A 21,988-nucleotide genomic window follows, 5' to 3' on the forward strand; every position below is an offset into this window, starting at 1 on the left:
TGATGAATTCCTTTTTTGATGTACAATGAGATATTAAATAAAGAAATGCTGTATTTCAATTTCCACGTCCATTGGAGTCCTCCATAGTTTTGTATTTGTAAGAAAACAACGAACACACAACAAACAAACAACTACAGTGTGAAGGGGTTGCCTGGTAACCAGACCTCTCTCAACATAGAGGTAATGTCGATTTGACACAGTATTTAACGGTAGCAAAGCTAATTTCTAAACGTATTTACTAGTAAACTTTTATTCAAGCCTGCTCCTTTTCCTTACACTCAAAAGCACATGATAAAAAAAAAAAGTAATATTAAGCCGCCAACCTGGTAAAAGATGAGTTTTAGGAAGTGTTTCTCAAAGTCGAAGTGTCTTCAAAACGTCGCTGTTCACAGTGGCAGCAACGCAGTGACGTAATGGTCAACTGCGACCGACGTCTTCTGTGATTGGACACTAAACCAGGAAGTACTTCATCTGGGGTTTTGTCAACATGGCTGGATTACAGAAGGGACACAGCCGCAGTTATTAGGACACATCCAAGGGGAAACGTCTGTCTGATTGTCATATGAAAAGTATCTTCATAGTTGGACTGATTCCTCCAGTTTAAATCGCGGCTTGCCCGCAAGAAGACAGAGTGAAGACAGAATCATGCACAAGCTCACAAGGGCGACGCTGGCCTTAAACGAACTTAGTCGGTGTTTTATTGCAGAAAACTATCTGTCTGCTATAAAAATCAGCACTCGAGGATTAGTGTGTGCAGAACATGGGGATGATTCTGGCAAGAGTGAAGTTTATGATGTTGTTATATCCGGGGGAGGAATGGTTGGATCTGCAATGGCATGTTCCCTAGGTGAGTGACCACCTCTCCTACAACATTATGATATGTGACTCTTAACCAGTCACATTTCGATTTAAAAACTTAGTTTAATCAGTAGCATCTATTTAAATAAACCCATAGAAACGAATCACTGTGATGTAATGCAATGGGGGGGGAAACATGGGAAATCTTATGATACCAGACATATCTAAACATAGAGCGACACAATGTTGTATATGTGCCGCCATTTTTAGACAATATTTACATGATTTGTGACAGGCATGGATCCCAACTTGATGGGTAAGAGGATTCTTCTGCTTGAAGCGGGCAACAAGAAAGTTATGGACAAGGTCCCAGACACCTACAGCACCAGAGTCAGCTCCATCAGTCCAGGCTCTGCCACCCTCCTCAGCGGTACAGTATACACCTACAGTATATGACCTGACACACAAAAACATCAGTCAGATGATTTCTTTTTTTGTCTTGTGGAAAGGCTTCCTGTATTTAAAAAGAAGAGTTTCACCGCAGACAGAATATATATCCAAAAGTTATTTCTGTAGTGATTAGCTCCCTTCCTGTGATAAGCTTGTGGAGCTGGACTAATAGATGACTCCCACAGGGTAAGCAAGGGATCAGACACTGTCCGGTCACTCGGGCTTAGCAAGGATCATATCTGACCTTATCTGTTCCTCCCTGTAACATAAACTGGGATTGATGGACTTGTCTGTGAAACATCTTTCCCTGTCCCTGTAAAAAATAGCTGCTTGTGACCATCACTCCAGACCTGTGCATTTTATTATTTCAACCGTTCAGTCTCACTGTTAGGTGCTACCACATACAACCACTGTTTTACACACGTACATCTCACCAATGAACCATGTACAAAGGAAAATACGAATTAATTTTCAAGTGTTCAGCAAAGATTGATTATTTTCTGGTTTGCCTTAAGGATCCTGAGAAGTGACTGAGCTATACACCATACCATTTTTTCTTTATTTTGTAGAAAATGTATTTATTAATTTATTTTTTATTTTTTTTCCCTATCAGCTTTTGAAAAGATATATTGTTTGTATGTATTTTACATGTTTTGAGTTGTTGACTTTTTTTCTGTTTGTTTTGTTTAGTTTTGTCTTGTATGAATGTTGGCCAAGTATGTTGTGCTTTTGTTGTCATTTGTAAGCCAGCGAATGTAAGTTATGAAATTGTAGAGACCCGAGGAAGAGTAGCGACTGTCTAAGACAGAAGCTACTGGGGGTCTTAATAAATAAACATAAAACGTTTTCTCTCCAACCCCCAAAAAACAAACAAACACATTTTAAATATCTCTAAAAGGATTCAACTTTTTCATTTGAGCTATTAGACAATAATCATTTAGCTTTGATAATTCGACACATACATTTAATTCATCCACATTTATCCCGATTCAGGTCTTAAATAAGGTCAAGTTCAGACAGAGAGGCTAAAGCTTGCTTAACATCTCAAATAACCTTCTTCACTCCGTTCTCTTGCCTCATTTGTGTACGTTTTATTGACTTATTGACACTAAAGTGTTCACCTCGTGTCTGATCAGAGACTTTGACACTGAACTGTCAATAGAGAATTTGATAGGAATATAGTGGTGTGACACAAGGCAGTTTATTTGCCACTCAATGGCACCTGCGTAAAAAGTAAAAGACACAAACTTGTCCTTCCCTTATGAGCACTGCCTTCACTAAATTCTCAGTCTCGATCGCATTTCTCAATATCCATTTTAATATTTTGAAAGGGGTCATATCATGAAAACTCACATTTCCAGTGCTTGTACACATACATTTGGGTGTCTGGAGCGCCGATCAACCAATGAACTGTAAGATAAAACAACCCAGTCAGTTTTGTGGGCAACCTAGTAAATATGGGATTCAACAAGCCATTTAGATTTGGCTCCCCTTCATATGTCACATGCACGCTCATTAGACTATACTGCCACCATCTGAGTAGTTTCACCCACTACTTTTGCAAAGGTGTGCTTTTTAAGGGGGGGGGGGGCTTAAAGAGACAGGCGCTAAAACTCGAACCATTCAGACAGAGGGTGACTACAGGTCTCTTCAGACAGACGGTAAAAGAAAAATCTTGTGTTTTTTGAACATTAAAGCATGCAAACATGTATGAAACTGAAAAACTACTACATACTATTTCTTTGTTAACTACTCCTTAGCCAAACCGATGAAAACACATCCACATTACTCAATCTGAACCTGATCATTTTGCCCAGTTCAGCTCTGACGTAACCCCCGATCACTAAGACTAGTTGGACCAATGTCCTTCTACACTGCACATTATGTTAACATATGCACTTCCACTGATGTTTATTAAAATACACCCAAAATGATATTTCAACTTTTAGAGTATGGTTACAATTGTTTGTAATACATAGGCATACATTATTGCGTTCAATAAGTGTTAGAATTGAAATGTGTTTGTGCACACAGGTATTGGAGCATGGGAAAACATCACAAAGATGAGGTGCAAGCCATATAAAAGGATGCAGGTATGTTGATTTTCACCTCAAATCTGTGCAACACGTAAAGTAACTGCCATCGTACTGCTATTTCAAAAGTTCAGATTGACAAAAGTAGGATTTCATGATCAACAAAAGAGCTGCAGTGCAGAGCATCTTCCTAAATCCTTCTGTTAAACAACTTGGGTTTTTTTTTTCATATGTCCTCCAGACTTTCTAGTTTAAAGCCATATTGTATGTATTTCTGCCATGCATCAATCACAGCACCATACAATTTGTTGAGAGAAAAACCTGCGACTCTCGGCTTCTTCTCAGTCAAACAGCTTAGTGAACAAGCAACACAGTACTGTATCATATGATCATGTATATGGTATGTGATTGTTCACATAAAAATGGCTGGAAACAGGGGTTTCATGTAACATGCATTTTGTTCATTCCTTTGTGCAGTTTATGCCTTTTCAGTAACTCTGCAGGATATGTGGCATAAGGAATGCCAAAGAACACAAGGTATATTTAAAGGGAAAAAAGGGCCATCTCCTGGCAAATTCAAAGTACTGAATAGCTGTTTGACCATGCAAGTTTTATTTATTAAAGCCATGTTTTCTATGAAGAGTAAATCATTTTGACGTTGGCAAATTGGTACAGTTCTCATTCCCCACATCTTATAATTATAAGGATGCATGTGAACAACGGGAAGAAGATGAAAGATTAGTAGAGTGGTTGTTTGCTGCAGAGTGAACTTGCTTTACGGCTGTGGGTGCAGGCTCAGTCCTTCTTGTAAGATGTGGTGTACCAAACACTTGACCGCAGGATTTCTCTTTGGGCCTAAGATGTCATCATGCAGTGCCTTTACAGTGATTATAGTAGTGTACCTCTCCCTTTATACCTTCACTCTGCTACCACTGTTTTGGCTTGTTCGCCCATAGAATCTCAGTCATATACATACTCACCAATTGCACTGAAAAGTATGCACTGCAGGTCAGCTCTAAATAACATTCTTACCATGCAGTTAAATGCCTTTCCTCCTTAAATGTCCAGTAAGCATTGAGGGTTTAGATTTGAAACAGAAGGCAAACAGAGTTTTTGCCATGAAGGCGTCATTTTGCCCACATTTTTCTCTATAAAGTTGCAAGGAAGTGTATTGTTTAAATCTTTTGGTTTATTTTTTTGGTAACAGATTCTACTTCGAACACTGCATCATTTCACTCTACGTTAAACAAAACCAAAACAATTTATGGGCTGGTCCCAATCATTCTTCCCAACCACTTATCACAAGTCGCAAACCCACTGCCATTAGTGGTTTTCTGTAGGATATATCCCCCTACTTTATGGTAAGTTGGAAAAAAGTAGTGCAGCAGCATATTACTGCAGAATGATGGGTTTTGTCACCATAGTTACAACCCAGGAGAGGATTAACCTTGTACAAACACTTTTCACCCCCTCCCGTTTAACCCAAACAGTATTTTCAGGGTTGGAATTACAGTAACCGAAAACTATATCTCATTCTGCCGCTTTTAGTTGTAGATAAATATTGACTCTCTCTTTATGTTCACAAACATGTCATTGGTTATTTGTGTTTCCAAGAGAGTGTTTGCAAAAAAAATCCACATCGCAAAATGTCCTTCGGTCCTCCACCTCAGAGCTCCATTGAGCTGAAGTCAGCCGACCAGCCAGAAGGGTGTTGGTGACCCTCATCGCTCTGGGTTTGTATGTATGTAGGCTGTGCCAACCTCCGACAGTGCCTCAACAACTTTGATGTGTTCAGCTCAATGAAGCGCCACTTCTCTGCCCAGCTATATATAGGGAAAGGGGATGCATTTAAGGATAGACTTGTAGACCGCAGTCATAATGAGTCTTTCATTTAGGTTTGGGATGCCTGCTCAGATGCCCTGATCACTTTCGATAAGGAGAACCTGCAGGACGAGATGGCATACATCGTGGAGAACGACATCGTTGTGGCTGCACTCACTAAACAGTTGGACAGCCTGTCCGGTAAGCACAGCACTTATGATTAAAACATGAATCCCCACACAGTAAGCAGCAGTGCTCTGTAAGACCTCTTGATTCCTGTTCCATCTGCCTAATGGACGCCGAGTCTGGCAGCTAATGCCACCACATTTATTCCATCCTGTCCCCAGGTTTTGTTTATTTGTACTCTCTCCGAGTGACTGTTTTTTAAAGACAAGTTAAGCCCCTGGAGCAGCTCGTGTTTTTCCTGCAATTTCAATCAAAACCTCACATTTTGGGAACTGCAGGGCCCCGGCTCCTTCTGAAGACACGTGAAGTGGTCCAGTGACCTATTTAAAGATGCCATGTGCTCCCAAGCTCTGCCACCTCTTAAGACACTAAAGCGCTGGCGGTGTATAATGCTGTATTGCTGTCGACATTAGACCAACTTTTGTGAAGGTTCACAAATAAAACTTAACTCCACTATGTGCAGTTAAAGTGGCATATTTATAAACAGTTTTCAACATTTTGCCCCAAACAACGGATGTGTGGTCACAGCACGTTTTTTGCCTCATGTGCCTCCCATTTGTCCGTGTCTCTCCCTCTTTTTTTACCCGTGGTGTTGTTATGCTCAAGATGCGCTACATGAAAAGTGTTCTCCAGGACAGCTGGTTTCAATGTATCTCTGCTCTCCATTTTCTGGGAACCCACATTTGACATTTGTGTTCAGGAACCAGTAGCCGTTCTGCGGAAGGGCTCGGCTCTAAAGTCGGCATGAGCCAGCTCAAGAATCCCTTCAACTCTGGGATGTCCAGCTGCTGATATTTTAAGAAGAGGGGCTGTTTTAGTGCCAACCAGCTGGGAGCATGTGCAAAGTGTGGCGTGGTGTTTTTGTAGATAAACACTATTAGTTAGGGCAATGTGGCAGGCCAAGGCCATTAGGAAGATTGTCAAATGTAAACTTTTGCAGCTTCCATGTGCCAGGGAGGAAAACCAGTGGTGTTTTATGAGGTAGTTTATAGATCTTTCACTGCTTTCGCTGCAGGGAAACCATCCTCTCGTTTCGAAGGAAAAAGTAGCAAAGTGCTGATTTAGTGTGATGATGCATACACAGGACCAAGATTGATCCCTTTGTTGTGAGAGGGTGAGTCACACCAGTTGACATTTTCGTCACTCACCAGTTTTATGTCTGTCAGATTATGTGCAAGTTAAGTACAGGTCCAAGGTGGTGAAGTATGGGTGGCCCATGCCCTACCAGGCAGCGGACTCTGTCCCATGGGTCAAGGTCACCTTGGCCAACGGAGAGACTCTTCAGACCAAGCTGTTGGTCAGTTTGATTCTATCATCACATACTGTAGTTATTGTTCTGTCTGTTCTTGTCCTTTTTGTTCTTTATGGTTTGCCTTTTTCTCATCTTGTTTGACAGATTGGTGCAGACGGACCAAACTCAATGGTTCGGCAGAAATTGGGGATACCCACAGTCAAGTGGAATTATGACCAATCTGCTGTGGTTGCCGTGCTGCACCTATCAGAGGTGAGTATCACATTCTCAAATAGCATTATTGGACGTAACTGAGTGAATTTCCTGTGTCGTGTTTTTATTATGATTGTAATTTTAATGTCCCATCTGAGAACAATGCACCCGCCCTGAAGAACCCTTTTGTAATATCTTGTTTTTATGTGCAAAATATGTAATTCAAATGTATTCTGTACATTGCAATACAACATTACTTTAGTATTATATTTAATTTCATCTGATTTATGTGTTGGACAGCCCACAGAGAACAATGTAGCGTGGCAGAGGTTCCTCCCAACAGGACCCATCGCAATGTTACCGGTAATATATCTGCATTATTTACTGCAATATTTTTTTTCTTTCATAGTATCCATTTGTCCCATAAGTATTTTAAAATGATCAATTCAATGACCATGCTCTGCACCCTGCAGCTGTCGGACACAGAGAGCTCTCTGGTGTGGTCAACCAGCCATCAGTTGGCAGAGGAGCTGCTGGAGCTGGATGATGAGAGCTTTGTCGACGCGATCAACTCGGCCTTTGTAAGTCTCGCTCTAACCGTTAAACTGCTGATGTCAAAGTTAGATTTCATATCTGTCGGGAAGGTGTCGCAACATTTCTGTATTTCTGTGCAGTGTACTACATGTGGCCGGGGTTCTCCGTAGTCTCTCTGTGAAGTGTTGAGCTTATTTTTGTGACTCATACAAACAATGTTGTCATTGTTTTTGCCAAAACTTTATACAATACTAATACTTCACAAAGAGAATGATATACCTATCAATTTTTTTATGTTTGGAGAAACACTCTTTTCCCAAGCTGGCTATTTTTACCAGGCCTGCTGATGGACGGGGTCACCACGGTTGAGTCATGTTTGGTTTCAGGCCTGGTTTGCTAATTAAACCTGTGGTCTCCCAGTGTCGACCATTACTGCATGGAATGTTTTTCAAACAGAGCTAATTCAACTGCATAGCCTGGCCGGCATCTTCTTTTAATTAGCCCAGCTCCCGAAGGCCTGCCAAACCAGTTAGTTAGGGAGGGGAAAAAGAGCACTTATGCTGGCCTGGAGTTCAGCTTTGCTCCTATGGCAGCTAATTTCTTTGTCCACTCAAAGGGACAATGTCTGTTTTTTCTCTCTTCTGGTCATTTTTCATTCTCTGTCTGTGTGTGAACTAACAGTGGAGTAATGAGAACCATTCAGAGCTGATTGAGACGGCTGGCTCTCTGTTCCGCGGTGCCCTGTCGGCCATCATGCCGTCTGCAGGTTCACCTCGACAGCTTCCCCCAAGTGTGGCAGGGATCGGCCCAAAGACCAGGGTCATGTTTCCTCTGGGCGTCGGTCACGCATCGGAGTACGTCAGGCACCGCGTAGCTCTCATTGGGTAAGATAGTCATAATGAAAGTAACAGCCTTCAAATAAACACTAACATGTTTTTTAAGTGAAGATACCAATTGTAAAAAGTCCTTAAAAATTAGCTTGTCAAGCAGTCAATGAGTTGTTCAAGCAGGCTTTCGAGCTGTTCATCGTTGCCTCAACTAATGTTTTACTTCATATGTTAGTGAATGGCTTTTAAAATAGAATTACGTGAGTGGAATGTATATGGATATGTTTGTCTTTGCAGGGACGCTGCCCATCGTGTCCATCCTCTGGCGGGTCAGGGAGCCAACCTAGGCTTTGGGGATGTGGCTTGCCTCACGCAGCTCCTGAGCCAGGCAGCCTTTGACGGAAAGGATCTGGGTCAGTGAGAAACTTAAACAGACACTACAACCATAGCACAGTGGTTTCCCCTAAGCTCTTTTCCATAGCCCCAACTCAAACGCACACTGTTGATCTGAATTATAAAAAGCAACAGCTTTTCCGGCAACATTTATTTGATGGTTTTTTTCTGTTCGTTCTGCCAAGAACTATAATTCAAGTTGCTTTTCATAAAAAAAAAATTAAAAAAAAGCTAAATCCTATATAAGATATTGTGTTTATTTTTTCCACTGTTTAAATGTTTTGGAAGTCAAAATAGCACCAGTGTGTTGACTTAATGCAGACAGACGTGCACAAGCTTAAACTTAAGCTTAAATTTTTTAACTCCCAGTCTTTGTTTGTTTGTGCAGGAGCGATGCAGCACCTGTTACAATATGAAACTGAACGCCAGCGACACAACCTGCCCATGATGGCTGCCATCGACCTCATGAAACGTCTTTACTCCACTAACGCCGCTCCTGTTGTTCTCCTACGCACTTTCGGTGTGCAGGCCACCAACATGCTCCCGGCACTTAAAGTAAGCTCTCTCCCTTTTAGCTCTTACCTCCAAACATATCCTCCTGCACATCCCAGTGAACCTGGTCATCACTTGGATAACATCAACCACCTGTCAAACCGAAGCTCCGCCTCCACCCTGACCCCACCCACTAGCCTCTTTTCTGATTACACGGAGCTTTACTTTAGCGGTGTCTATAATTTCCAGGGTTCTGAACCTACTACTACTGGCATCTAAATTTAGCCCCAAATTTAGTGTTACCAAAAGTGTGTGGGTGGGGCGCAGGGCTGGCCTGGGGCAGCGGACAGCGGTGTTGGCTTGTGTTTTCACACCCCTTTTATTACCGACCACTCATGTGAAATGGCTTTATTTCCTACTAAGTGATTCAGACCAACACGACTGTAACTGGTTGTAAAGGCAGTTCACTATGGAGGCACAGAAGTTAAACGGGATATTTTTTTCCATATTAAATGTTGTGAGTTCATTGGTTTACAGGTCTTGTATAGAGCTCTTCAGTGCCACACACTTGTAACAGGCTTTTGGTAAGCGTGATTCAAAGTTAACAGAGTTTCTGAGCTGATGTCTCTGTTTTTTCCTCGGCAGGAACAGATCATGGCGTTTGCAAGCAAGTGATGCATTCGTCATGCTAGGTCTTTAATGGATCTTCAAAGACTGTGCGCTTTAAAGGCTGTAAAAATGTGAATGTAAGAAAAAATAAGAATAAAAGTTTTATTTTACTCCTTAGTGATTTTTGTTCTTGTGTGCTTTGCTGCAAAATACATCCACAACGACAACATCACATTGCAACTGCCCAAAGAATTTGATAACACGTTAAAAGCATAAGGATTAATGATTTTATGTGAAAATCCTTCTCTATTTTGCAGATACAGTTTGTTAGTGCTGGGCAGTATCACCAAAGATGTGTATCACTGTATTTTTAAAGATTCTGTTGGTGTCACAGTATATCACAGTATTTTGCATGCACTAGTGCACTATGCACTTAGTATAAGTATAAAGTGGCTTATTGTACTTAACTAAACTTAAAACCATTAGTAAGAAGGATCATAGGAGTCCCCTCTAAATACATTTACAGCTTTCACTGACCGTAGCTCCCCGAGAACATTGTGTATTTTACTGCATATTGAAGTAACAGCAATTGATTCATCAATGCATCAGTTTTAGTGGAATATGAAAAATTCGTATTTTACGGGATATTATCCACCCAGCAGTTCATAGACCAAACTCTGAATTGCCCAAGAAGTACATTTCTTAGATATGATTTTAAGAGCGGTATGCAGACAGTGTTAAAGATTATGTCATAAATCCAATGTTTGCACAGTTTGATAAAGATGTTTACCATTCAAAGATTCAATACATTTTTAGATAGAAGACTAGGTACTAATACATCCTATAGCATTTCATTATAAGAAGTCTGGATATTTAAAAGTATACACAAAGTAGTACATTTTCAGGTTTTATTAAAACATACATGAATAGTATACACTTACTTCACTGGATTTAACAAAAACAATTTACATAATGTCAGTCATCAGGTTATTCATACTGATGAATATACAGGCATTTCTGAGCAACTGTGCAGCATAAAGCTTTTGCAACGTAAAAGCAGTTCCTGTCAAAAGATTTCACTAATAAAAGTTTACATTATGTATATACAGCAGTAGTTATTAAACATGTTGAATACTGAAAAGACAGCAGGTTTAAAGAGCAGTTACATGAATAATTAATATAGGATAAGGATAATTAAAATACTCTACATTAGATAGTTATTTAAATATTTGTACAGTTCACAAGAAAAATGAATTCAAAAACTGAATTCTATGTTAATGTTTTTGAGTAACCAGCAAAAAATGAAGGAGGCAGATTTCAAACGTTTTACATAATTTCTGTTAACATTTTTTGTGTATTTAATGGCTGTAAATTACATTGTTGAAGCACTATCTACACTTGATGAGAGGTCTTTCTATTGCTGGTCTAAAATAGAGTTCAGGCTCCTGCAATTTAGCCATGCTTGATAAGGCCTTTACCACTCTAGACAAAACAAACAATAATGGCTGAACTTTAAATGTAACAGCTATACAACACAGTCTGAGAGGCATCTCTCCACAATGCTCTCTTTGCCGCCCTCAGTCATGGTAAATCCAACACTTGTTGTGAATATGTACAACTCCTTAGTCCACATCAAAGCAACTGATCACGTCCTAGCTACAATATCTGCAATTAAAGTGTTATGTGCAAAGTGGAAGAAAAGAAGCTGTATGGATGTCAACAGCAGTCAGTTTCCTATGATGGCTAGGGGCAAGTGAATTAGGGTTCTGTGAAAATAATTACGGCTAGAATAGAAAGCATTTAGAAAGACAATTATGGTTGCAAATCCAGCAACTAGTCTCTAAATAAATTCCACTGTACTGTACAGTGCACACCAGGACCACAGTAAGCATCAAAATACCATGACTGGTTGTACTGCTCCTAAACTGCCCTCTACACACTCATAAGGAATCAAAAATGTAAACGTTTTACAAAGACAAAGTCAGCCCACCAGTAATGAGCTCAACATACAGTAGAAATAGCTGGCCTTATAAAAATATAGTGATTTCTTTTTTCAACAGTTCTCGGAGTGTTCGCAGGGTGCTGCGGTTGAGGAAAAGAGGAGGGGCGTGGGACCAGGTGTGTCTGATCGAGGTTGGATGGAGGACAAGAAGTCCCACTGTGACAGACTGTCCCTCTCAGTGCCGGCTGCAGTGACAGCGAGCTGTCCTTAGTGGATGTTGAGGTTTCTGAAGTAGTCAAAGGTTGCACCAAGGGCCCAGCTTGTCTCCACGTTGTTCACCTTCTTGGCTAGCTGTTTAACAGATTGACAGGAGGATCATTAAAACCACAAAGAAACAGTTGACTATACTTTACTTTCATATTGATTAAAAAAGTTGAAGTCTTGTGAAATAAAGTACAGACAGAATTTGAAGGTTTTTCATGTTTTGTATCTCTTTGTCCACAGTAATCCAGCCCTGATTTGCTTACCTGCAGCACAGTGTTGTCCTTGAAGCCAAAGCCCTCCTTTAGCAGACAAGTGATATATGTCATATCCATGCAGAGGAAGGGGCTGATAGCCCGGTACTTGGTCATTTTGTTGCACACTGCGAACACAAAAAACCACAGGTTTCAGACATGACATTAACACAGGTTTCACATACCACTGACAGAAAAGCATTTGACGGAGACACCTTGTTGCATCATATAATAAAGACACGTTCCGTGTATTAACACGATGAAAAAAACACCTTTTCTAACCTCTGTGCTACATGATTAAAAGATGACCTCTGTTTTGTTTGGCTGAATAAACAAGGTGGTGTTAGGAGAACGGTTGAGGGTCAGCACAAGGCTGTGGGTGGGTGGCGGTGTTAAACAGCCTAGTACACAGTTTGTGTGCTGCAGTATGTGTCAGCCCCAGGGTGGTGTGTGGCTGTCAGGTGCCCTCCTGCCTGGACCAGACAGACATCTTCAGCTCAGCTGCCAGCCCAGCCTGAGCCAGACTTGTTCCTCGAGGCCATGTGACAGTGTTCTCACAACACAAATAGCCTTACATAACACATAAACTCATTCCTACTTGCTATAAATCTGGTTCTACATGGGCATTGTACACACTTTTTATAATGAAACTTTAATTAAATAAACTACATTTATCTTATAAGTCATCTCCATAACACATTTTAGCATATAAGCGGTTACATTTTACTGTTGTATTAAATTCTTTAAGCTGTGCCAATTTGTCACCAAATTTGTCACAACTGAGCCAAGTGTTTGGGCACAAACAAGGTTTCGTGCTTTTTCTGTTTAGAGAATAGACAGTGTTGCATGAAGTTTCAGTGGTTAGAGGACTGTTTTATATATATTTAACTTATAAGATTGTTGGTTTCAAGTGCATGCAACCCTAAAGAAGAAGATGGCATGTAACTCTTACCTTCTTTGGCTCTCTTCTTAAAATCCCTGACTTCAAGCGCACCACCTCGACTGCCATCTGTGCAGAAAAAAACAAGCATGCAGTTTGAATACCTTTTTTGTGCAAAAGATGATAATTAGCCTGAAAGATAATGACACTGGAAGGTGACTCTTTGGTCTGTGCCCACTCACCAATGAGGCCAGACTCCACAGCTCTGTCGAAGTAGTAAGAGAAAGCGTAGAAGACACTGCTGCCTTTCACTTCATAGGGCTGGTCCACTATTCCTTTGATTACCTTCATAACTTCATAGTAGCACAGCTTATAGCCCGCATAGCCTAAAGAGAGAGAAATGGTTAATGTAGTTTAGTAAAAAATGTACTTCACTAGCGTTGAAAATGCTGGAGTAAACAATGAGTTAAAGGTGTTTGGAGGTAGTGATGGTTGGAATGCAATTGTGTGAGTCTGGAGCCTCAGTTTGAGGTCAGCCAGGGATTTAAGCTGGGGGCTCACCAGATGGTAGACAAGGGAAGCCCCAGAAGGACAAGTTTCACACAGCCCCATGGGTATGGTTGGCTCATTTGTGCCGGCAAAACCATGTGCTGACAAGAGCGGCAGTTAGTGCGGCCCTGTTGGGCTGTCTATTTTTACCACATAATTGTGAGCGGTCCAGATCAAGCCGCTCGTTACACAAAAAAAAATAACAACTCAGGGACAAGCCCAGCATCTTTTGGCTACTTGACTGTGGTATGGGAGTGACTGCCTTATTTGTGAAGTTAACTGACAGTTTTCGTTTCGTTTAAATACAAGGTTGACTGCAGTATAATTGTTCAAGAGAGAGAGCGGATGACAAAACATGCGTTTGGCGCCAAGGTTACAGAAACTTCAGCGGATAAATGTTCTCATGAGAGAATGCATTGTACTGTACTCTATTGTGTACCAAAGTCGAGAAAGGAATGCACAGATTGCTGCATCCAAGGCACTGGGAAAGCAATCAAACCACAGGGTGCTTTTATCTTACCGTCTGGAATCCCGCTAACTTTGTAGGTGGTTCCTCCAAAAGTCACATCTTCTCTGAACTTTTTTGGGAGGCAGGAACTAGTGAAGACTTTCCAATCTAGACCTGGGAAAACAAAAACAAGAAACAGTTTCATCATCTTCCATTGAAAACATTTGTTAAAGAATAAGAAGTGCAGCCCAGAGGTGACAAAAGGTACTAGATTCCCCTACCATCAGCTCCTAGTGCTCCAAGAGTTGCCAGTCGAGCCGCATACAGTCCATTTCCAAGGTAGCTGTGATGGTGACATACAATTATGGTAAGTTTCTCAGATATATGTATATGTATGTTTTACTCTACAGAATACTGATATGTGAGTTTTCATGGGTAAAGTCTAATCCATAAACAATCTAGCACCTTTTTTGTCAGTTATTTACCTGTGCGTGTAGAGTTGATACTTATGTTCGAAGAGGTTAAAGTTAGCAATGTAGGAGGGGGGAGCAGACTCAATCGTTTTCTGTTGGATAAACAACAAAAGTTTAGTGGTGTATTTTTGGTAAGAACATGTTTAAACATGTTTAATTAGACTTTATTCACCTTTGACTTGGGAAGGAACGTGATCTGTGTAGATCCTCCACCCAAATCCAGGATGCCCACTGTCTTCCTTGTGTTGGAGTACAAGTGACCTTTGGGGAAAATAAGCTCAAAGTTAACCATTGTAAGATGCTATCCATCATCAGTGCACAACCAGAGCACACTGTGTAATCTTGTGGCTTCATCACCAGTTTGTCTTCCTTGTATAACCACTACTGTCAGAATGATGCATGCTTACAGATCATGTCTTTTCCCAACAAGAGGGAAAATACCTTTTTGATTTGAAGCGTGAAATTGGTGTTGAAAATAAATTTGATGTGCAAAAAACAGGAATATTGCTTGTTTTTGCAACCTGTTTGAGGCCAGTGATTCAAGCTCATAACCTCAGACAGGAGACAGGAGTCTTTCACTGCCGGGCTTCTGTGTACACTGGAGCCTCAGATATGAACCTCCTGACCACTAACACCACCATAGCAAAACACAAGCAATGTCTTACCTGTAAGGAAGTTCACTGTGACCCAGGCGAGGACTCCTAAAAAAAATCCCATGGGTGAAAATGTCTGCATTAGTAAAACCCTGAAAATTGATTAAAACTGACCTATGCTAAATTTTCGCATTCAAATGTTTTCATGCAAACAGAATAAACCTAGAACTGAAGATGATTTTTAGTCCAGCTCTCCTTCATTATGCTTAAGTAGCAGAGTTGGTGTAACAGACCAGCCCAGGTAATTACAATTGTCTCAGATGTCAAGTTATTGCACTCATAAAGTGAGGATAATTAACGGCACAAGCTGTATGATGCAACATAACATAGTGAGGGTGTCTTAATGAGTGATGTGGAGGATCCCACTAAATTATTGGGCGTGGGGCAACAACTCACACTTATTTATTTGTCTCTGCGAGGTAGTAACAGACCTCTTGTAAAAAAAAATGATGAGAGCAGCATTGTTTGTGCATGAGGCAGTTAAAGCACCTGGTCAGGCTATATCGCTGTCAAAAATAAAAAATATATAAAAAATCATGTATATATAGTACAATTTGGTTTTAAGGCAGTGAAAGATAACCTACCTTCTTTAGCGCCATTCATGATGGAAACACTGTTGTTTGGTACAAAGAAAGGGGACTCATCAAATACTTCTCGCACCTGTGGAATAGATGTATCCCCATTTCATTACAAGTATCTACTAGATATGTGTTCAAACAATACAATGATTGAAAACGACAACCAAAAGATCATGCTGTTGTCAGGATATACTCTAGTTCATTCCGGCTCTGGTTCTGTTTTAGAGTGACAGATAACTCTACCACAAGCATGGCTGGAACAGTAGCCTGGATTTAATACTTTAAATGACAAATATGGTTACTCCACACAACCCCACAACAGCTGTTTTTTTGCAACATGATAGCCACCAAATGGGCAGACTTGCTGCCTTTTTTTTCAGTGACACTTGTAAGCACTTAGTGGTTTCTCATCCTGCTCCTTGGCGGGACGGATGGTGTTTGTGCCAAACTGTCTGAGGGCAGAGAGAAAACGTGCCTCACCTCCTTCAGAAGAGCATTAGCCTTGTCTTCAGGCAGCAGACGCAGTCCCGCTGTGGCCTTCAGGACCACCGGGGTCCTCCTCCAGTCCTCCTCTGGCACTGTCTTCTTGGCAATCTTCAGCAACTGTCGGATGGTGTTGCCACCCTGCAGAAGAGATGGCAATCAGTTACAGGCAACATAATCTTCAGAAGGAGAGACATTTCATCATTAAACTAAGAAATGTCTTCAGTGATCAGAGTCTTTAAAAATGTGTAAATCAAAGGTAGGTTAATACAGCAGACATGAGTAGGCAGCGGTGACAGCATTTGTGTAATTACACCACACAAACCCAACCCAAAGAAAATCCCAGTGGTTTGCAACTCCCTAATACACCTGATAATTAATAATAAGTGATGGTGTAAACATGCATTCATACCTCCTCAGGGTTGTCCTTATAAGCAGACAGTCCAGGCTTCACTGCATGGTACATTTCATTGTCCAGAACGGGAAGCTCAACTAGAAAAGAAGTCAGCAAACAGATCATAAACCACAGTGCATATTATATCTAATATTTCTGGGATCAAATATAAACTAATTCAAGTACTTTTAATTGTATAGTTTACCCTTTACAACCTGATATTTAAACTGCACTTCACCTACATGCTGGTTTAATTTGGAGGTCTGCTTCCTACACAATTGAGTCAGACAGGAAAATTAAAAGTCTACTTCAGCTACTTTTAGAAGTTGTATTACCCATTCACTCTGCCGTGCATGTTACACCACAGAGTGGATGACCTAACAGCAGGCAGACCGAGTGGGAGCCGGCAGCATGTGCAAATCCTTACTATTGGTTTAGAGACACAGAGAGAGAGAAAGAAAGTGGTGCAGTTACCAGGGTCTTTCTGGATGAACTTATAGATGTGGATCCTGCTGCCTGTGCTCCCAGCGTCAAACATGACCCCGTAGAAAACCCGGCTCGTGTTGACAGGGGACGAGGCTTCGGGCACCTGCTGGTAAACCTCAGGTAGTTGGTAAGGCTCAGGTGCAGGATGCACGACTTCTGGCACCGGGTGGAAAGCCTCTGGTATGGGGTGGATGACTTCAGGTGCCGGGTGGAATACCTCGGGGATCTCGGGGTAGGTCGGCACGCCGGGCTGCGGGACTTGAGGCTCCGGGTTGGATACCTCAGGGAGGAGGTTTTCCGTGTTGGCAGAGTGCTCCCGGTAGCGGTAGAAGTGGGGGACGTAGCGGTGGTGCCGGTAGTAAGTCGCCTCCGCTATGAGGCTCCCAGCCAGGAGCCACACGGATAAAGTGAGGAGCATGCTCGGCGTGGCCATTGTTCTCACAGCCGGGGAGAAGAGACAGGAGTAAAAAAGGTAGAGCTGAAGAAGCTTTGGTGGATGCTGGAGTAAAAGATTGACAGGGACCTGCAAAGAGAGGAAGAGCAGTGGAGATGGAGAGACGCAGAGTGGATGCGATGCACACTCAGGACTGTCCGGTCATCCGTTTACAGTATATAAAGACACAAGGGCTTGGCATGGGGCCACACCGAGTGCAGCCATCAACCAATCCAGTGTCGGTCCATCCCAGCTCCATCAGGAGTCCCCCCCTCCTGTGAGCTGAGCTGGAGAGCGACTACCTGCCTACCAACAGCATTTCCCTTCTTCTTTTTTTTTGCAGATGATTATTTTTGGTTATGTTTTTTCCCCTCCTCATCTTTATTGGTTATTCTGGAGCCAAAAATCCCCAACGCAAAAGAGAAAGGGATTTATAAAGTCCAAATGAATGGCTCACACTCAAAAAACCCAAAAGAAAGCGTCTTAAAATACTTTTTATGGACGCATTTAAGACTTACATAGTAACTTGCCTCAGAAATGCCTTCACCCTGCAACTCTTTGGACTTTGACGACTTCACAAGTGCTCACATTTGACTACTGCTTAAATTAAGAGTGATGTACGTTTCTATTTGGCAGTTACATCCATAGCGTTTTGAAATTAATTAGATACAATTTTAAAAGGTTGCACATTTTGAATGAACTTTAGTTTTATTTTATTTGGGGGCTATGTGGGGAAGACAAAAGCCTAAATTGAACAAAGAAACTCCAACTCCTTACTCATTGACTCATTATGTATTGTAGGTAGAATATATTTCTGCTTGGTGTTATTAGGTATTACAACATATTCAGTAGCTTGAATGAATCATGCCTGTATTTAAAAAAATACTCCCAACCTCCATTTCATGATCCTACAATAATCACCGCATTAAATCTGCTGCAGCCCTTTTACCAACCTTAGAAATGCAATTGTGACCTGCACTCCAGCTGGCATAAAAGTTAAAAGAATGTTAGCAATCATCTCACTCCCACTCATCCTTGTGTTAACCACAGGCTTTCCAAGGGGAAAATATTTGGGCAGCAAGGGACATTTCACAAGAAAATGCATGAAAAGCATGAGTGGCTGTTTCTCCACTTTAGGTGGGTGGTTGGCATAGCATCATAAGTCATGCTGTAGTCGATCAGCTAATGCTTTGTCATGTAATGGTCAGAGTTACGTACATGGCTTTAGTGCAGGATATCCCACAGCACAGCAACCCAGAGACCTTACATGAACTAAAGATTTGTACCAGGCTGTGATATTTTTCACCCACTTTGTATCAACAGAAACAGGGCAGACATCTATAACAGGAGGCGCTGGTAGCAATTGAGGCATCCCTGAGGAACTGACCCTGCCCCAGCCCTGACCTAACATGTGCTTATACGAGACTGATTCACCTCAGGCAGCAAGCGACTGAGGCAGAAACCGAGCTGTCGGCCAGCCCAGTCAGGAGGGTAAGGGGAGGGCAGAGGTCCTGCAGATGGGCACAAGAGAGTGCAGGACGTCCACAGAGAGGACAATGTGGGGAGGGTGGGGCTTGGCACCAGTGTTCACCCATCATGCCATTCCACTCCCAGGACACTCAACTGTGCAAAGCACCGTTCCAACACTGTAATTTGGACTAAAAATATTGGACTTTCTTTCCTCCTTCCTTTTTTCTAAATACTGTGGCTACTTTTTTCAATCCTGCGGCTCACCAGAATGGTCATTCGCCCCTATCAAAGCGTACATGTGCAGGACCTCTCACTGACTTGTGCCCATAGATGTCTTTTGCATGTTAACAGAGTGATAATGTGACTATTAAAGCCTGGACACAAACGTCCTAGAAATATTAAAGAAGACATGCTTTGTCCGGAGTGTGTTTTCATTTTGAAATCATTGTTTAATGGTTACTTGCTGTTAATGTTCAGACACATCTTGTGGTTAATGTAGCAAGTAATTTGGATAATGTGCTGTGTTTGGACAGCTGCAATCAACCTCAGGCCATTTGGTGCATGAATCACAGCATGTTTTAGTTTTAAACACCTACCTTTATAACACAATTATTACAATATTGGGTGATGCAATAGGAACTGCTGTCTGAGTTTGCATATGCATTTAGATTTTAGGCCTACACCAGAAATTTTATAAATTTTGAATGACAAGTTTAGAAATAATATTAAAAAAAGTAAATCTAGAGCAAAATCTGGACGTTGCCAAATCATGTTAGGTTGTCATCCAAATGTGCACTGCTACTGTATAATTTCCATGTAAATTGCTCTACAGCATGAGACAGCACATTACAAACACAATGTTTTAAAGTACATTTTGGTATTTTTTTTCAAGTTAACTGAAACCGTAAAGCATGAGAAGAGACCCCAGCTTTGTAATCTACACTGTGCAATATATCATTAATATGCTGCAATGTTACCCTCAGGAATGCCATGTTTGTGGGTGTCCTACCCCAAGAAGTCCATTGAAGAGACCCAAACCTTGTCATTACAATTCCAATGATAATGACAGCTTTGAAAAGCTCAGGGTTATTTCAGTTTTCTCTCCTCACTGTCATAGTAATTACCTTTAAATTTAGTCTTCAAACTCTGTTGATGATGCCAGAGCAAAGAGTGACCCTATATGATTCGGTTTACAGTAGCTACACCCAACACTTTCGCGATATTTAGCCTACTTTTTTGTTTGATGAATAATCTACACTGGACACACTCAGGCTTCTGCAGAAAGCTAAACAAGATAACAGAGAGAATTTAGTTGTTTTGAGCTTGAATTATACGACCTGTGCAAATGTTACATTGTTTCTTTTGGAAGCGTTTATTCAAAGGTGTTAGCCAACTGCTTTTACGTGGATCTTGGTGGTTTTCTCATAACTCCTGCAAAAAACAAAAAAAAAAAAAATTGTGGCGAAGGCAGCAAGTACCACGTAGTTCTTTTCAGGACAACCTGAACAATACCGCTGACAGGAGCCAAATATATTTCATGTCATCGTGTGGGAGAAGATCATGTGCAAACAGATCCTGTTTGATAGAGGCCGGCATGAAAAGACTGTAATTACAAGAAAAGTGACAAATAGTGTGTCATTCTAGACCAGACGTGTGTTTTACAATCTCCCACAGTGATTGGTTGATTAAAACCTTTCTTTATACAGGGACGTATACGTTTTGCAGGAGGAGAGATATAAAACATAAAAAAACACAACCAAAAGTTAAAAGAAGCAATAGCTGATGACAAATCAATACTAAAAAGGAAAAAACATAGAAAAATGTCTATTACGATAGTTATTTTTTTATATTCTGAGGGTATTAATCAATTAATCAACTGACAGAAAATGAATTGCTAACAATCTTAATAATTGGTTAATTGTTAAAGGATGACAAAAGGTAAAACTTTGCTAGTACCAATCCTCAAACTTGAGAATTTCCTGTTTGTCTGTGGTTCACATCATAACTAAGAACTTCGTATCATTGGGAGTCTTGGTTAGAGATCAACTTGTACTGGGATATTGGAACCTTTTTTAACTGTTTTCTGATATTTTACAGATTAAATAATTTATTATTCTTTAATCATTCGTTAATGTTGCCTTATTATTTGTGATAAACCCAGTTGTACATTTTATTAGCCAGTGACAATGATGTCACTGATGGTTTTCTTTCATTTTGACACAGTAGGAAAAGCAAAAGTGTAAATGATTACGTTAACGATGGCTAATTTCTTCTAGTACGTGAATGCTGTCACCACTAATAACTGAATTAAGCTGATGGTTTTTGTTTTTAGTTTTTTTTAATTTATCATCAAATAGTATGAACAATTTAGAAAAAGGAACAAAAAACAAAAAAACAACAAAGCGACATTCCAAGACATGACAAAGGCACCCATCAAAATGGTATAAGGGTGAGTTATAATGGCAGACAAGTTCACTGAATGTAATTTTAATACAATTCAACAGCTAAACATTTTTTGTTGGATTTAACATATGACAGAGATTCAAAATATATATTTTTTCAATTATAAATAATGGGAATGAAGGGGTTGCCTTGGACATTTTGACTATATCTAAATGAAATTTACCGAATTAAGCTGGTGTGTATTGTTCACCTTTGTCATAAGGCGATTGCACACCAGTATTTCCATACCTCTACCTTCCTAAATTCTAACAATATCTAATCTTATTTTACTGAATATACTGATTTTATCTCAAAGACCCATTGGAACATGTATAAGTGATGCAAAATTCGTACACAGGCTGGAGATGTGATGGTGACAAACATTAGTGTACAGAGTTACAAGAAATAATTTGATTTGCAGCTTGGTATCTTTATCTTTCTTGTCTAATATTATCACTCAGTTTAACATGGAGTGGTCTGTTTTTTTATTGTATTATTTTCTTTCATTTAAAGGTTGAATATGGAGAATGAGCATAACACCTCCATCTAGTGTCTCAAGATTGTGGTGGCAACAACAGACAATAATTCCACCACTCAGGTCGCCATGTTCCTCAAACATAAGCCTACATAAGTATCCTACAGACAACTGGAGTCT

General features: G+C 40.7%; 2 protein-coding genes across 2 annotated transcripts; one reads left to right on the forward strand and one right to left on the reverse strand.

The window, feature by feature from the left end:
- The first annotated feature begins 487 nt into the window (after positions 1-487).
- On the forward strand, positions 488-9,764 carry coq6 (coenzyme Q6 monooxygenase). Its single transcript, XM_083924899.1, has 12 exons — positions 488-847; positions 1,094-1,228; positions 3,283-3,341; positions 5,177-5,303; positions 6,455-6,585; positions 6,685-6,792; positions 7,033-7,095; positions 7,206-7,313; positions 7,948-8,150; positions 8,391-8,506; positions 8,875-9,041; positions 9,624-9,764. The coding sequence occupies exons 1-12, from the start codon at positions 646-648 to the stop codon at positions 9,651-9,653; spliced, it is 1,449 nt and encodes a 482-aa protein (XP_083781025.1). The 5' UTR covers positions 488-645; the 3' UTR covers positions 9,654-9,764.
- A 774-nt stretch (positions 9,765-10,538) lies between these two features.
- On the reverse strand, positions 10,539-17,557 carry entpd5a (ectonucleoside triphosphate diphosphohydrolase 5a). Its single transcript, XM_083924729.1, has 13 exons — positions 16,977-17,557; positions 16,521-16,600; positions 16,106-16,249; positions 15,632-15,707; positions 15,060-15,095; positions 14,567-14,655; positions 14,407-14,486; positions 14,203-14,264; positions 13,994-14,095; positions 13,167-13,310; positions 12,997-13,053; positions 12,057-12,172; positions 10,539-11,880 (listed from the first exon to the last, which is right to left on the reverse strand). The coding sequence occupies exons 1-13, from the start codon at positions 17,419-17,421 to the stop codon at positions 11,797-11,799; spliced, it is 1,515 nt and encodes a 504-aa protein (XP_083780855.1). The 5' UTR covers positions 17,422-17,557; the 3' UTR covers positions 10,539-11,796.
- Positions 17,558-21,988: the final 4,431 nt, after the last annotated feature.

The sequence above is a fragment of the Echiichthys vipera genome (assembly GCF_963691815.1).
Source record: "Echiichthys vipera genome assembly, chromosome: 12".
NCBI lineage: Eukaryota > Metazoa > Chordata > Actinopteri > Perciformes > Trachinidae > Echiichthys > Echiichthys vipera.